Source organism: Dipodomys ordii, unplaced genomic scaffold, assembly GCF_000151885.1.
Source record: "Dipodomys ordii isolate 6190 unplaced genomic scaffold, Dord_2.0 Scaffold102, whole genome shotgun sequence".
Classification (NCBI taxonomy): Eukaryota; Metazoa; Chordata; class Mammalia; order Rodentia; family Heteromyidae; genus Dipodomys; species Dipodomys ordii.
In genome coordinates this window covers 5,968,989-5,985,294 of record NW_012267318.1, presented here as the reverse complement: position 1 = coordinate 5,985,294, position 16,306 = coordinate 5,968,989, and the positions used below count along the sequence as shown (strand labels likewise).

At 34.6% G+C, this 16,306-nt stretch overlaps 1 protein-coding gene across 5 annotated transcripts in view; it reads right to left on the bottom strand.

The window, feature by feature from the left end:
• Pds5b (PDS5 cohesin associated factor B) overlaps positions 1-14,726 on the bottom strand; it is a 112,975-nt gene extending 98,249 nt beyond the window's left edge. For 4 of the 5 annotated variants that reach the window (XM_013027306.1, XM_013027311.1, XM_013027309.1 and 1 more), the window contains exons 1-6: positions 14,602-14,724; positions 10,877-11,080; positions 6,834-6,920; positions 6,630-6,727; positions 5,678-5,804; positions 1,947-2,027 (exon numbers count right to left, since the gene is read on the bottom strand). In XM_013027306.1, the coding sequence (XP_012882760.1) occupies positions 1,947-2,027; positions 5,678-5,804; positions 6,630-6,727; positions 6,834-6,920; positions 10,877-11,080; positions 14,602-14,709 (705 nt within the window). In that variant the 5' untranslated portion in view covers positions 14,710-14,724. Of the gene's footprint in view, positions 1-1,946; positions 2,028-5,677; positions 5,805-6,629; positions 6,728-6,833; positions 6,921-10,876; positions 11,081-14,601 lie in introns of all 5 variants that reach the window. The other variant, XM_013027308.1, reaches the window with a different exon arrangement.
• Between the last annotated feature and the right edge of the window lie 1,580 nt (positions 14,727-16,306).

Sequence of the window (16,306 nt, the reverse complement as noted above, 5' to 3'; positions counted from 1 at the left end):
AGGGAAAGAAAGAGGAGGAAGGAAGAGGAGGAAAGAGTAAGGGAGAAAGAGAGGAGGAGGAGAGGGAGAAGACAGGGAAAGGAAGAGAGGAAAGGGAGAAGAGGAGAAGAAAACGATAGATAGGGTACTACACGTAAGGACATCAAAGTGTTGTACTAGGAACATTTTACAAGACATTTGCCCTTCCCCCATTCTCTTTAATTCTGACAAAATAAAACATGAAACTGTGGGAGAAATGTACTGTATATCTCTATAGACAAGAACAGCAAGAAATGAACATGTTATAAACACTAGGGAAATTCTTCATACTGATTTTTAGCAATATGGAACTATTAAAAGTATTTCCTGTCTTAACATTACAAATACTTTCAAGCATACTTCAAAACTGAAGAGAATAGTATAATGAATCTAATTGTATACTTCCAATTAAATATGGTTTTAATCACTTTTCTTTAATCAGACCAATCAATTATTTTCTCTGATCCTAGAAGAGATATCAAAAAGGTATGGTGTTCTTTCCTTATTTTTTAAACCAGAAAAGAACATCAAAATAAGGCTCGGCAGACTCAATTTAATTAATGACCACCAGGAGGAGCTCACCCAGTGTGCTCTACAGTGCCAAAAAAGGGTCATTCAGACACCCCAAACAAAGTAAAGGCAGGGGCAATTAATTCGTCAGAATGTTTAAATTTGGGGCTGTAAGTAAGAAACAAAATTAAGAATCTACCCAACTACTGTGTGATATATTGCTTTGCAAAGTACATAAGCTGACTGCATTTTTATACACTACAAGAAAATTTCTCCTTCAATAAACTCCAGAAGAATACGTAATTCTAAAAATGTCCTTGCTCTTTAAGGAAGAGAGATCCTTTCTTTGTTTAGAAGTGACTGACAACAGAAGGCAGACAGAAAGACAGAACAGTTAATTCCAGGGGCTATTAACACTGTTTTCTAGACTTGTGTTCCAAGGAGCACCATTCCCATGGAATACATTGGAGTGAGTCCACCTGGAATGGTGCAAATCCACAGAACTTTGGGGACAAAATGAAATTTACCAAAAGCTACTATCATTGAATCTAGTCATCTATAAACAAGCAGAACTAGAATAATACTTAATGGAGTCATTTCATTGCAAATCTCCCTTTCACTCAAAATGGGTATCTCTCTCATGGACTGCAATAGACAGAAACTTTTCTGTTAGCTTATATCAGTTATACAGAGTGAGCTTTCATTGTTCTAGCTCCACAATGTGTTCCAATCAATTTCCCCCCTCTATCACTCTCCCTGCTCCCCAGATTTCTTTGTTTCACTTTCACAGTTACAAATGATCTGCTTCAACAGTGTTCAATCTCCTTCATCCTCCCTACTCTCTCCAGTCCCCACTCAGAGACAATTTGTTTCCCATCCTACAATCTTTCCACTGATCAACAGCTTTCACTGAGTTTTCCATGCTGTCCTCATGTGCATCTACATTACCAAGTTTTACACTTGCATTACAAAGTTAAGAAAGTAACTTATCTGTACCAAACTGCTACTACCAAATATACTTGCTTTCAGATTCTAGGCCATGACATTGGTTCTTATCTTCTTATTGTAACAAATTTAATATCCAACAGGCAGTAAGCAATTTCTCTAGATAATAAAAAGCTCTATGTTTTATCTAATTGCCTTTAGTTCTAATAATATAAATGGTATGGCTTGCCAATTCAAATAAAAGCTCTTGCACTTCCTAGAAAATTTGAAAGAAAGTGAATGAACAAAAAAATATGAGAATTAACCTTCCAGAAAAGTAACTGAGAATAATTTTTAAAAAGGAGCAGAAAAAATGTATTACTAGTTAAAGCAAAAGCAGAATTTAAGAAGTAGGTAATACTTGATGAAATTTTGCTTCTAACAATCTTTACATTTTTAGCTTGATATTTCTGAAAAACAATAACGAGACTTACATTGGTAATATATGGCTCAATAGCTTGAGCTGTCCTCTTCAGTAAAGCCTTTGCCAAATCATATGCTTGCTTGTTTAAATTCTGAAAAACATAATATGTACATTATAACACACACACACACACACACACACACAAATACACACACCTAATAAATGATCCTTTGTTTAGTTTACAGTGCTGGGAATCAAACCCAGAGTCTCACACACACTAACTAGATCCAAACACTACCACTGAGCTCCATTCTATATACTATAAATATGTCTGTATCTCTAGGAAAAGTAAAATATTATCTGTACTCAAGTAAAGGTATGAAAAACTATCTATAAAAGAAATCAAGGGCTGGGAAGATGGCTAAGTGGTAGAGTGCTTGCATGAGGCCTCTGGGTTCGATTCCTCAGCACCACGTAAGCAAAAAAGACTGTGACTCAAGTAGTGGAGGCTAGTCTTGAGCTGAAGAGCTAAGGGACAGTGCCTAAGCCCAGAGTTCAGGCCTCACAACCAACAAAAATAAAAGTAATAAATAAATAAATAAAATCAAAAAGGATACTCGAGTAAAGAATGAAGAAACTACTTATTAAAGCAAGCAATGCCACTTTTCTTAGGAAAATCTGGCCTAGTAGCTCACAATCTTCCAAGCAAGAATAATATACACCTCAGATACAGTTTGTAATAGAATGAAAACCACAGAAATGATCTATAAATGTTTATAAGAGGAGGAACACGTAGTCATTTAGTCATCCTAAATACTGTCTAATCTCAAATTCAAATCAGTTCATTTGTGTACAAACCCAGGCTGCTACACACCAGGTCCAGAAGAAGCAAAACATAGAAAATAAACTAGGTTTTCATGTGGAAGCAATAAGGAACATAAGACATTTTAGACAGCCGTGGAAAAGCAAACATAAAGCATAACTCAAGCACACAACAAGAAATTTAATGGTGAAACCACTGTTGTTGTTCTTTTAATTTGAGGGAAAAAAAATGCTTTAAAATGTCATTCTAAAAGAGTTTGGTAACAAACAGAAGAATAAAGGACCTAAAATGAGGCCACTACTTGGGATTAACCACATACCAGAAAGCAAGATAGGAAATATGCATCCTTTTTTATCCTTGGAAAAACTAGGGTTTGAACACAGGGTCTTGAGTTCACAAAGCAAGTCCCCTGCCACGTGAGCCTTAACCCTATCCTTTTAAAAAATAATAATAATAATAAAGTAATTTATTACACATAGTTCTGGGTATTTGGAAGTCCAAGATCAAAGCATCAGAATTCAATGTGAAAATATCCTTAAATTAACATTCTTAGGCATACTGCTGTATTATTTCCATCATTTCTAAGAGATGTTTACTTCTTTGCTACACGGTATGCTATAGCATCATTAACTCAGCCCCAAATCCATGAATATTAAATTATGTAGGTCTCATATACCACCCTTACACATATGGAGAGTAATTCTGGGGAAGCTTTTATCTTTTTCAGACGGGCTACCTGGCCCTGTAATTTCTTACTATAAACTAAGTAGTTCCTCAGGAGGTAAAAGTAGGAGGATCTCTGTTCAAAATGAACCCAAGTAGTTAGTGAGAGACCCTACCTGCAAAACAAACTAAAAGCAAAAGTATAACTCAAATCATAGATTGCTTGCCCAACAAGGGAAAGGCCCTAAATTCAACTCCATTACTGGAGAGAAAAAAAAAAAGGTCTATAAAGTAATCCTTTGTCAATCACACACACACACATTTAGACATATTCCTACTAAGAACTAAACAATTTATTTGTTATATAAAGCCCTTCTCCATCCAGTAAAAACTACTATGTCTAAAATTAATATAAACTACCTCAGTTTTCTTTTGTTTTATATTCTCCTGGCAAGTCTTTCATCAGTCTTTACAACAAGGCTTTTATAATTACATTTCAGCTATTTCTCTTATTATCATCAACCACCTGGATTATCTTCAACCAACACGACAATCTTATGTGGCAAATTTAGGCCATTTACATTTGGTATAATTCTTCCTTTTCTTGAAGTCATTAAAACGTTTAGGATGAATATACTTCATTTACAGTTCAAAGTTACTCAGAGGCTATAAATATTTCTATAATTATACAACTCATTAAATCACTCAAGCTTAAGGTATTATTTGTATCTTAGTAGTTTAAAATTATTTTGCTAATGTCCTTTTAAGTAATCATTACAATTATTACTGCTACTGTTCTTATGTATCCATTCTTAGAGCACTTCTAGTTTATCACTATTTATTCCTAAATTCAATTTACTTCATTCTAAAGAACTCACATTATACTTTTTTCAGAGGACAAGTGAATATGTCTTTAATATGCAACTATAGGCTAATTATCTTAACATCTAAAAAATCTTAACATTTTACCTTCTGGTATCAATTAGGGCTTTCTTTGCTTTTTATTTTCACTATGAATGTTTTTGATTATTTGGATTTGGTGCTTGCCCATTTTCTCTATGTGTCTAGACACAGATTTATTTTTAAATAATGAAACCTTTACTGCCTATTCCATAAGCTCATTTTAAGTGAACTTCTATTTGATCCAAATATCACTTCTATTTCCCATTTGCTGTTCTGAAATCACTGTCAAACACACTGGGCTTTATTCTTCATGTTTTCACTATTGCCTGTGCCTGTGTAATTTCCTCAGATTACTGTACATAGTTCTCTAAATACCTTTCATATACATATATATCTTCAAAACATACACAAAAAATTGGCCATATATGCTTATATATGTATGTGTAGAAATAAAAACCAATTGGTTATATACTAATGCATACATATGTATTTTATATATAAAAATACATGCATATCAGTATATGTGTATGCATATACATAAAACATGTTACATATACACATGTATATTATATTACATGTGAATGTATATGTGTATTTTGATATGCACATATATACTAACTAGTATACATACATACACCTATACTAATATATACACTAATACATGTGTGTGTATGTTTCAATTAATATGAATTTTTTTAACTATGAGTATGGTAGTATCTGCTTCCTTTCAATATTACTGAATGATTTTTATTTGGCTTTGAAATTTTGTATTGTAAGATCATTTCAATAACCTTCACATTTTCCTTCACATTATTTTATTTAATGGATATAGAATAAGGTATTTTGCCTGAAAGATGTTAAATGAAAACATTCTTACAGTAGTGATTCCTATGTCCCTTGCATGAAAGCAGACATCTTCAAAATCACAGAAGTGTATTTCCAATTGCTTAGTTAAGAGAACACTGTTTTCAAAACTCAAAACACAAATGCATATAAAAAATCAAATATACAAACACAACTTGATTACCATCATGCAGGTAAGAAATATTATCATCAACATATCTACTGTCCCTTAATAGGCATCCCTTTTCATTTCATTCATTTTTTTGGTTAAGGCACTAGCTCCTTTCATCTATAAAGTAATATAACAGCTTCAAAGTCACCACTGACTCACTCTGAAGTATATCCTACAAAACTTCAGTTTCAAATCTTTTATCAGATAATATTTTATTACATTTATTTCTTTTTCAATTAGTGGTTAATAAACAATGTGCTTTATACACATAAAACAGCAAACAATAATAAATCTTAAACTAAGATTGAAAACAAATGGTATTTGGAACATAAGCACAAATTCAGGGTATTAAATATTAGTGAGTATAGACACATTTTAGTACATAATATTTACATACCTTATGGGCAGGTACCAGATTTACTAAAACTGTATCCAAAAGCTCCTGAGATACTGTATCACCTTCACAAATAATAGAGCTCATGAGGTCTACCATGTGCATATGAACTTTCTGATTGTGGCCATTGCTGAAATTCAAAATAAATATCTGGTACAAAGTGTATCTGAGATGTACATGATTTAATAAGATGATGCTAACAAATATACTTCTTAAAATGATGGCAAAATGATAAACATATATATTCATTTCGATCATCTCTCTCTCCCCTAAATCTTACGATAGTATACTCAAAATATATTTAAACTATATTCCTGAATTAGCTCACCAAATTTTTTTTTTTTGGGGGTGGGGGGGGAGGTCCGGTCGTGGGGCCTGAACTCTGGGCCTGGGCGCTGTCCCTCAGCTCTTCAGCTCAAGGTTAATGCTCTACCACTTGAGCCATAGCGCCACTTCTGGCTTTTTTCTTTTTGCTTATGTGGTGCTGAGGAATCGAACCCAGGGCCTCAGGCATGCAAGGCAAGCACTCTACCACTGAGCCACCTTCCCAGCCCTAGCTCACCAAATTTTAATCAGATACATTTTCAAATCAAATTTTAAATCAAATGTAATTTCAATTTTGTTCTAAATTCAAAAATCTTAATTGATTTGAAATTCTAGTAATTTTAATTACACAAAAAACTGAACAACATATATGAAGAAATCAATATAATTTATATCCAAGACAATACAATCCAAAAATCTAAATCAGGCTTCTAATCAGTAATTCTTTAAATACAAAACTGAGTTCTATTCATTATAAAAAGATCTATACAAATAAATATTTGGACTATATTATAATTCCCAGATCTCAAATATTTACCACAAATGATCAGTTTATGTAGATTAACCTGTAAGATAAAATCATCACTTTCATGTTTTTTCAAATGTTATTTGCTGAAAAAAATAAACTTACTTTATAACTGAAAATAATGTTCTGTATAGTTGGGTAAAAATTTCATTGCTATCTTCTAACTCGAAGCATATGTTATATGACTTGACCCAAGCAATGTTCTAAAAATATGAGGTCAAAAAAGGAAAAGGTAAATATTTTAATTAATAAAAGTACACAAACAGAAAAAGTTTAAAACATCACCTAAAGATATAATACACTGCTTACCTCAAGTAGATAAAAATACCTATTGAATTGCGGGCTCTTTGTATCTTCTAGCCCCTTCAACTGCCTTGTTATAAACATAAATATATCCTTTAGAAAACAAAAGAAAAGTATTATTTAGATTATGAATGGCAAATGAAAACACACATCTATTAAGGCTAATTCAGTACATATGTGAATATATAATAATGAATTGTAAAAAAAAAAAAGAACAAAAACGAAAAAGGACTTGGTTTGGGTGAAAAAAGGACTTGGTTTGGGTGAAATATTTTCAAAGTAAAAGTTTATATTAAGAAAACAAAGCCAGGTACCAGTGACTCTTGCCTGTAATACTAGCTACTCAGGAGGCTGAGATCTGAGGATCTTGATTCCAAACCAGACAAGAAAAGGCCAGTAGATCCCCTATCTACAATTAACTATCAAAAAGTCAGAACTGAAGCTGTGACTCAAGTGGTAAAGCACTAGTCAGACAAAAAAGCCCTGGGACAGCACCCAGCCCTAAGTTCAAGCCCCAGTACAGCACACATGCATGCACGCATGCACACACATACATGATCTAGCATAGTCTAGAACAATCTGATATGAAAAACACTACATATTTAATGTATACAAAACATTAAATCATTCACATGACCCTAGAAAACAACAATCTTCATCTTAAACAAAACAGCCCCCTCCAAAAAAACCAAGTCAACTAAATATACTATTACTAGAATAAAAATGGTGTAATAACAGAGCTAATCAAGTCTGCCTACATAGTAAAATGTCTGGTAAATATATATAGTAAGAACAGAGCTAAGAAGATTTCAAATAAAATTGACAGTGACAACATATCAGAAATTTTACTGAGAAGCTCAGAGGTTAAAAAAAAACAAAACAAAAAAACTTTAAATAGACATGTTAAAAAAAATTAAATACCTTAATTAAAAATTTTAAAATAATGAAAATACAATTTATTTTAGAAATCAACTTGTCAGCCTTCCTAGCTAACCACTGTAATTAATTACTGTCCTCCCACCCCTGCCTTTCTCAATCGATTCCTATCTCTTGCTTTTTTTTATTAACTGTTTTGTACCTAGACAGGCTCAGTATCACTTTGAGTCAAATTACTAGAAAAATGAGTTTCAGATGAAATGTAGATGTTATTTTGAAAGGTTTAAAAAAAGGGGGGCTTATACAAATTATAAAAGCTACTTTCTACAAAGAAAGCATGTTAGCAATCAATGAGAGAAAAATGTTCTCTTGTAAGCAAAATTATGTTAAGTCAGGCTCAGAGAGAAAAGGATGCTTGTTAAATTATAACTACATAGGAAAAACACAAAGTCGTATTCACTTATACATAATCAAACTGACTAAAGTATGGTATACCCAGGGGTAGATTCCCATGTTATAACTCCTTTGAACAATTAAAAGACGGTTTAACAAAATGAATACCAGGAAGCTGAAACATGTCTTTCATGAAGGGGTTGGGGGTAGAGAAGAACTTAAGAGGCAAGAGTCAGAAATGGAAAGAAGGGTGTGTGAATACAACTGCAATAATCAATGTACATGTGTAAAACTGGGACCCGGTATCTTCAGGGGATAGGTGTGGTTGGGATAAATAGGGGGAGAATGGACAGGGTGACAATAAACAAGATACATTGTACTCATATTGACATGTGAATTGAAGCTTCTTTGTATAAATATAAAGATAATAAAAATTTAATATTAAAAAAGGAAAACATCTGCTCTAATAGTAATACTGTGTAATATAATCTACAAATGATGCCTTCCTAGATTGTACAAGAGAATACATAGCCTACTAACTCTATCTAGAGATGGAATGACAATGGTAAACTCATTTACAACCTTTCCAATTAGCCAGGTGGGTTCCTTGATGACAATAACAAACTGATTGTAGAAAGATTAGATAAGAGATGTGAGGATTTCTAATAAATATAATACTATAGTAGAACTTGATGCTAATCAAAAGTGAAAATTATCCATAACTCTAAAGCATTTTAAGAAAAAAATTAATATTTTTAAGTAAATGCCAAAGGAAAAAAATGGCTTTATTTTTTAAAAAGCAAACAACAACAACAACAATAATAATAATAACCAAGCAGCAGGGTTCCGGTGGTTCATGCCTATAATCCTTGCTACTCAGGAGGCTGAGATCTGATGATCATGGTAAGGCTCTTATCTCCAATTAACCATCAGAAAACTGGATGTGGCACTGTGGCTCAAGTGGTAGAGTGCTCACCTTGAGCTGAAAAGCTCAGGGACAGTGCCCAGGCCCAGAGTTCAAGCCCCAGAACCAACCCCGCCCCCAAAAAAGCAAACACTAAACATTTAACCAGCAAATAATCAAGGATAGTAATTTGATCTTAGCTCTTCAATATTTAATAAATTGTCCTGATATAAATATACATCTATCCATACAAGAGCCAGTGGCTCACACTTATAATCCTAGCTACTCAGAAGGCTGAGATCTGAGGATAATGGTTTGAAGCCAACCCAAGCAGGAAAGTCTGTGAGATTCATTATCTCCAATTAACCACCAAAAAAACAGAGGTGGCTCTGTGGCTCAAAGTGGTAGAGCTCTAGCTTTGAGAGGAAAATGCTCAGGCCCTGAGTTCAAGCCCCATGACCTAAAAAATAAATAAATAAATAAATAAGTAAATACAACAGATCTGTGCCTATTCTTTTGGAAGGATTTTCTATTACCCCAAAGCCTTGAAAGTTGTATAGTAGTAGTCTATACTCTTCACAAGAAGGCCAGCAAAAAGGGCCACAGACTACATTAAACAAGTATAATCATTCTTTAAGCCACCTAATTCATCTCCAAATTAGTGGGTAACAATGAGTAATCAAGCCATTGACCTAAAATACACAACCACCTCATGTTATCTACTTTTAAATCTCTGACCATTCACAAATGATACAATTCAACTTCTAAATGTCAAGTATTGTCCCTACTTCCCCTGTCTTGCAATTCTTTGTGTGTGTGTGTGTATGTGTGTGTGTCCAGTAGTGGGGCCTGAACTCTGGGCCTGGGCGCTGTCCCTTAGCTCTTCAGCTCAAGGTTAGCACTCTACCACTTGAGCCACAGCGCCACTTCCGGCTTTTTTTCTTTTTGCTTATGTGGTGCTGAGGAATCGAACACTTGGCAAGGCAAGCACTCTACCACTGAGCCACCTTCCCCGCCCTGTCTTGAGATTCTTTAACCAATATGAATATAAACCAAGCATCCCAAACCATTCTGTGCATTCCATAGTTGAATTCTGTCAGACCTGATCAAATGGAAGGTTCCTAAAGATCCATGAGTGCTTTCCCTTTCCCACATTGTAAACAAAGTTTCTGGCACATAACTAACATCATCTTTTGTTAAGCAAATACAAACTGCCTGTTCCTTTTGACTCTGTGATTTATTCTTCCTAGGGATAGTCATTCTATAACCCCTGGCTTCCACAATTATCTTTTAAGGGGGTTGCTTTTCTTTGTCTAAAAATTCTAAGTTGTCTTATAGTCATTTGATGTTTTTGTATAGCTCTAATTCAGATTTTACTACATAATATCTTCTCATGACAACCATGGTCTTTAATAAAGGTTTTCGAAAGGGAAAAGACTCAAACTGATAAAGAAACAGAACTGGTGGGGCTGGGAAGGTGGCTCAGTGGTAGAGCGCTTGCCTTGCATGTGTGAGGCCCTGGGTTCGATTCCCCAGCACCACATAAACAAAAAGAAAAAAAAGCCGGAAGTGGGGCTATGGCTCAAGTGGTAGAGCGCTCGCCTTGAGCTGAAGAGCTGAGGGACAGCGCACAGGCCCAGAGTTCAGCCCCCCCCCAAAAAAAATAAACAGAACTGGTAATGATGTCATAGTATTAAGGCTACTTATCCTGAAAATCACAAATTACCACTCAAAAGTAAGTTCTAAAGACAAGTTTAACACCAGTACTAGCACTAATATAAAAAAATCCAGAGAAACTATTTTAAAACTTTTAAACCCCATTTTAGTTTCAGAACTCAAAGTATCAATCTTGGCAGTTCTTAAAATCAGTACTTACCTTTAGTTTATCGGGAGATGTATAAGGAGCCTCCGGAGCATAAATTCTGAAAATATCAGCAAGGCAGCAGGCTACTAGTAAACGAACATCCTTATCAGGATGCTTGAGGAAAAAATCTGAAGCAAGATGTAAAGCTAAATTTAGATAAAGCTCTTTTTCTTCTTCAGAGTCCTGGTCCATGTCCATGAAGGTTTTCACAACCATCTACACACAAAATAAAAATAATCAAACAGAGAAATGCTTCATGTAAAAAACGCAGTCATTTAAAATAAAGATCACGGAAGTGGCGCTGTAGCTCAAGTGGTAGAGCACTCGCCTTGAGCTGAAGAGCTGAAGGACAGTGCCCAGGCCCAGAGTTCAAGCCCCACGACCGACAAAAAAAAAAAAAATTAAAATAAAGATCACATTAATTACAAAGAATCATTCTAAATATATTTTAGCTTTTCCACAGAAAATGTCTCTTTGAGAGAACAAGACTTTTCTAAAACCCTTAAGTTAAATAACTTCTCCGGGAGAAACTAAATTATTTTTCAAGCTAAGCCCAAGGTGGCTCAGGCCCATAATCCCAGCCCTTGGGAATGAATGAGAGAGGATCATGAGTTAAGCCAGCCTAGACTACATAACAAGACTCTTATCTCAAAAACCTTAATTTGAAAAACAAACATTTTCATTTACCATATATATGCTTACTATTTTTTTTAACTTTTATGGTTAACATTGTGCATGGTCAGTATTGGAAGAATTTCAATGGTTATTGCTTGAACTTCTAGCCTCATTTGTACAAATGAACTAAAAGGATTACATCTTTCTCAAAAATAGCACGTTTTAAGTAATATTTTAAACTTTCCTTTAAGAAAAAAATCAGGGGCTAGGAAGGTGGCGCAGTGGTAGAGCGCTTGCCTTGCATGCCTGAGGCCCTGGGTTCGATTCCTCAGCACCACATAAGCAAAAAGAAAAAAGCCAGAAGTGGTGCTGTGGCTCAAGTGGTAGAGCAAGAGTTCAGGCCCCATGACCAAACCCAAAAAAAAAAGAAGAATCTATACAAACAAATGGGAGGTAACAAACATTTTGACTAAAATATTACAGGAAAATTTAGAAATTATATAAACAATGTCATCCTATATATTAGCAAATCTTATAATTTATAAGACATATTTTGATATTTGTATATATTTGATAAACAGTTGTATATTTTGAAAGACACTGGTATTATCAAAAAATATCCAAGCTGGGCACTGGTGGTTCATTCCTGTAGTTCTAGCTACTCAGTAGGCTGATAGGCTGAGATAGAAGGATCACAGTTCAAAGCCAGTCCAGTAAGGAAAGTTCATGAGACTCCCTGTCTCCAATTAACCACCAGAAAATCAGAAGTGGTACAATGGCTAAAAGTGGTAGGAGTGCTAGCCTTGAATGAAAAAGCTCAGGGACAACACTCGGGCCCTGAGTTCAAGCTCCACAACTGACAAAAAAAAGGAGAAAAAAAGAGTAATATCACCCTACATTAAATTCATTTTATACTTCTCTAAAAAATATGCTAAGAATAATAGAAGGATAAAAATTGGAAAAATAAGTGATAAAGCCCACTAAAAATTAAATTTAAAAATGACAAAGTATATCAAACAGAATGCAGCTAGGTATAAACGTCTGCAAAATAATCATAACATACTACTAACATACTAAATATGAGTACTATAGAAAGTATTATACAAAGAATAACAAAATTTGCTCAAGGTTCAGTTAACAGTAATTTTTCACTAGTGAATTTATTTCCAAGTGAATCAAACTCATTAATGGTAGGCACCAGTAGCTCATGCCTGTAATCCTAACTACTCAGGAGGCTGAGATCTGAGAATCAAAATTCAAAGCCAACCTGGGCAGCAAAGTCCATGAGACTCTTATCTCCAATTAACTACCAAAAAGTGACTAAAGTGACCGAGTGCTAGCCTTGAGTGAAAAAGCTAAGGGATAGTGTGCCCAGGCCCTGAGTTCAAGTCCCTGCATCTACCCCCACACACACACAAAAAAAAAACCCTCAACAATAATGACTAATGTGAGTCCTCTAAATTAAAAAATATGTCTGAGAAAAATAACATCTCTAAAGACACTAAATACTAATCAGCTTAGGAAATCTCTGCATTCACTTAGTTTCTCAGCAAATAACAGATATCTACCTACCATTTTTGGAATATACAAATGTGAGGAAATAAAATAATTCATTTCTATTTTTAAAAAATGAATGGGTCAACAGAATAGATATACACAGAAAATGACACGTTATACCCAGAAAGGGGTTAAAACTTGACTGTTTTTGATAACATATAAACAAGTTCCTAACTAAAATACCTAAATATTAAATGTACTCTGCTCAGAGATTTTTTTTGGGGGGGTGGGGACCTTGAAACCAAGAACTCAAGGCCTGAGCACTATCCCAGAGTTTTGTTTTATTTTTTAACTCAAGACTAACATTCTACCACTTGAGCCACAGCTCCACTTCTAGCTTCTCATGGTTATTTGGAGATAAATTTCACAGACGTTCCTGTCCAGGCTGCGTGGAAATGCAACCCTCAGATCTCAGTGTCCAGACTAGCTAGGATTACAGGCATGAACCACCAGCACCTGGCTCAAAGGTATCTTTCTTTTAAATAGTAAATACCTTATATCTGGCATCTGGACACTTTATTTATACAGGCTAAAGATCATGAAATTAGTATTAACATCCTTTTTTCCTTATTAAAAAATACCATATAGCAATATAAAATAGTATTACGTTTTATGGTTCCTGGGTCTTCAGTAGTAACAATTTCAGCACTGATGTTCAATAACATATTAATAATTATTACACACTGCATTTTTGTATTATATTATCCATGTGTGTAATTATTATATTAAAGAAATAATAAAGAAATTATAATATAAATGTCCAGGTGATAAAATCCAGGAAAATATGCCAAAAAATAAAGCAGAATAACATTTACATTGCTTGCTATATTACCTACTATATGATATTAACCATTTTAACAATGACAGAGGATAAGGCAAAACATTAACTCAAAATACATGTCATATATGTGACTGTTTCATCTTTGAAAATTCATCATCAGTTTTGATTTAGTGCTACATAGAAGCAGAGGAAAAAAACTAACAGTAAAATTCTAACCTACTCTTATAACTTTTATAACTACTGGTAGAAAGACTTAAGACTGTCCTTTGCAGATTTAAATTGTTTTAGAAAATGAAGAAAACTTTGTACATACAAAACAGACTAGTGTTGGCTTGGTCTGTATACTCAAGTATAAGAAGGCCCTAAAATATAAAGGGTCTGCCTTTCTTCTTCTTCTTCTTTTTTTTTTGGCCAGTTCTGGGGCTTGAACTCAAGAGACTGGGCACTGTCCTTGAGCTTCATTTGCTCAAGGCTAGCGCTCTACCATTTGAGCCACAGTGCCACTTCCAGTTTTTTCTGTTTACATGGTACTGTAAAAAATTGTGCATACTAGGCAAGCACTCTACCACTAAGCCATACTTCCCAGGTCCAGCTTCGGCTTTCTAATTAAACTCCCATTAGCAGCACAGCCAATCCCTCTTACTCCTCACCTACTCTCCTCCCTTAGAATCTCAGAGAGCCACTAGCCTTATTTAAGTTGCCCTAAGAAAATAAAGTCTTAAATGTTTCCTTCCCATCAAAACCCCACACAATAAACAGAAGTCCAAAACAACTTGTGACTCACCTTTAATCGTCTCACCATTTCCTCTTTAGATATTTTATCTGAGATTTCCTTGACCCCAGGAGGATAAGTAATCTTTCCATCATTGGTCCTCGTCTTTGAATGAGCCATGATGGAAATATTTTTACCCCTACAAGGAATTACAGGCAAAGAACATATTGGTACAAACAGCATTTATAATAAACATAAATAAGTAAACATAATAGATAACTTGCCCTCCAAAACAATTTATAACTACCTAATTTACAGTAATTTGTATATCTATAAAAAAAATCACTGATTGAAAAGTTCCCAAAATCATGGTTTTAGAAAAACTTGTTATTTCCAATAGTTACTTGTACTTTTTTTTTTTTGGTTGGTCATGGGGTTTTAACTCTGGGCCTGGGTGCTGTTCCTCAGCTCTTCAGCTCAAGGCTAGTGCACTACCACTTGAGCCACAGAGCCATTTCTAGTTTTCTGAGTAGTTTATTGGATATAAGAGTCTCACAGATTTTCCCTCCTGGGCTGGCTTTGAACCACAAACCTCAGATCTCCTGAGTAGCTAGGAATCACGCCCTGCTTAGCACTAACTTTTAACAGAATAATCAATAAATAATCAATAAACACTTGCACACAGGCAAGCACATACACATATACACACACACACACACACACACACACACACACACACACACATACACAAAGAGGAGAAAATATCCAAATCAGGGAATTTTTTAAAATATCAAAAGTTATACCAACCAATATCTAAGAGGAACCCAAAGAAACAAATAACACATTGGGGTATTATATTCACTTATGCTCTGAGGACAATTATCAATTCTGATAAAAAATAAGGTTGAGTTTTGGTGATCTCCTATGGCATAATGGAATAGAGTATACCTATCAAGGAAGAAAGTAAAATAATACTCTCCTGACAATAATACGGGATTATATAACCCAATCCTACAAAGGATACACACACAAAAAATAGTAGACAAAGTAAGAAATTAACCTTTTGGCCTTCCCCTACACCCAAAGACTAGTAAGGAAGGCTACTTTGATTGTTAACAGGGCAAAGTCATAATGGACACCAAGCAATAAGAGCTAATTAGTTACTGATGCTCACATGACCTGCCCAAGCCTGACAATTCAAAATATAAACCAGTGATATCCTCCTCCTCAAAATGGTACCATCCTAAGCACGCAAAATAACCCCAAATCCTTCCTAGAGAAAGGCATCTTTAGAAATCCTACTATGATGCTTCTAAGACAAAGAACAGTACACCAAGTCCAAGCACCAAAGAAAACAAAACAAGAAATAGTAGAAACAATATATAGAACAGATTCAGAATTTTTCATATGTTAATCTGAAGATCATAATCAGAGCAATCAGAGATCATAAAAACTACTACACTTGTAATCTTAAAGCAATAAGTGACAACTTTTTCTTTTTTAATTGTTGGCCATGGGGCTTGAATCCAGGGCCTAGGCGATGTCCCTGAGCTCTTTTACTCAAGGCTAGTGTTCTACCACTTCCATTCCACTTTTGGTTTTCTGGTGATTAATTGGAGGTAAGAGTGTCTCAAACTTTCCTGCATGGACTTGCTTTGAACCTTAATCCTCATATCTGAGCCTCCTGAGTAGGTCAGATTACAAGCATGAGCCACCAGCACAAAGCTGAGAGACAATCCTTACAAATGGCTACAGAAAAAAAAAAGAAACAAACATA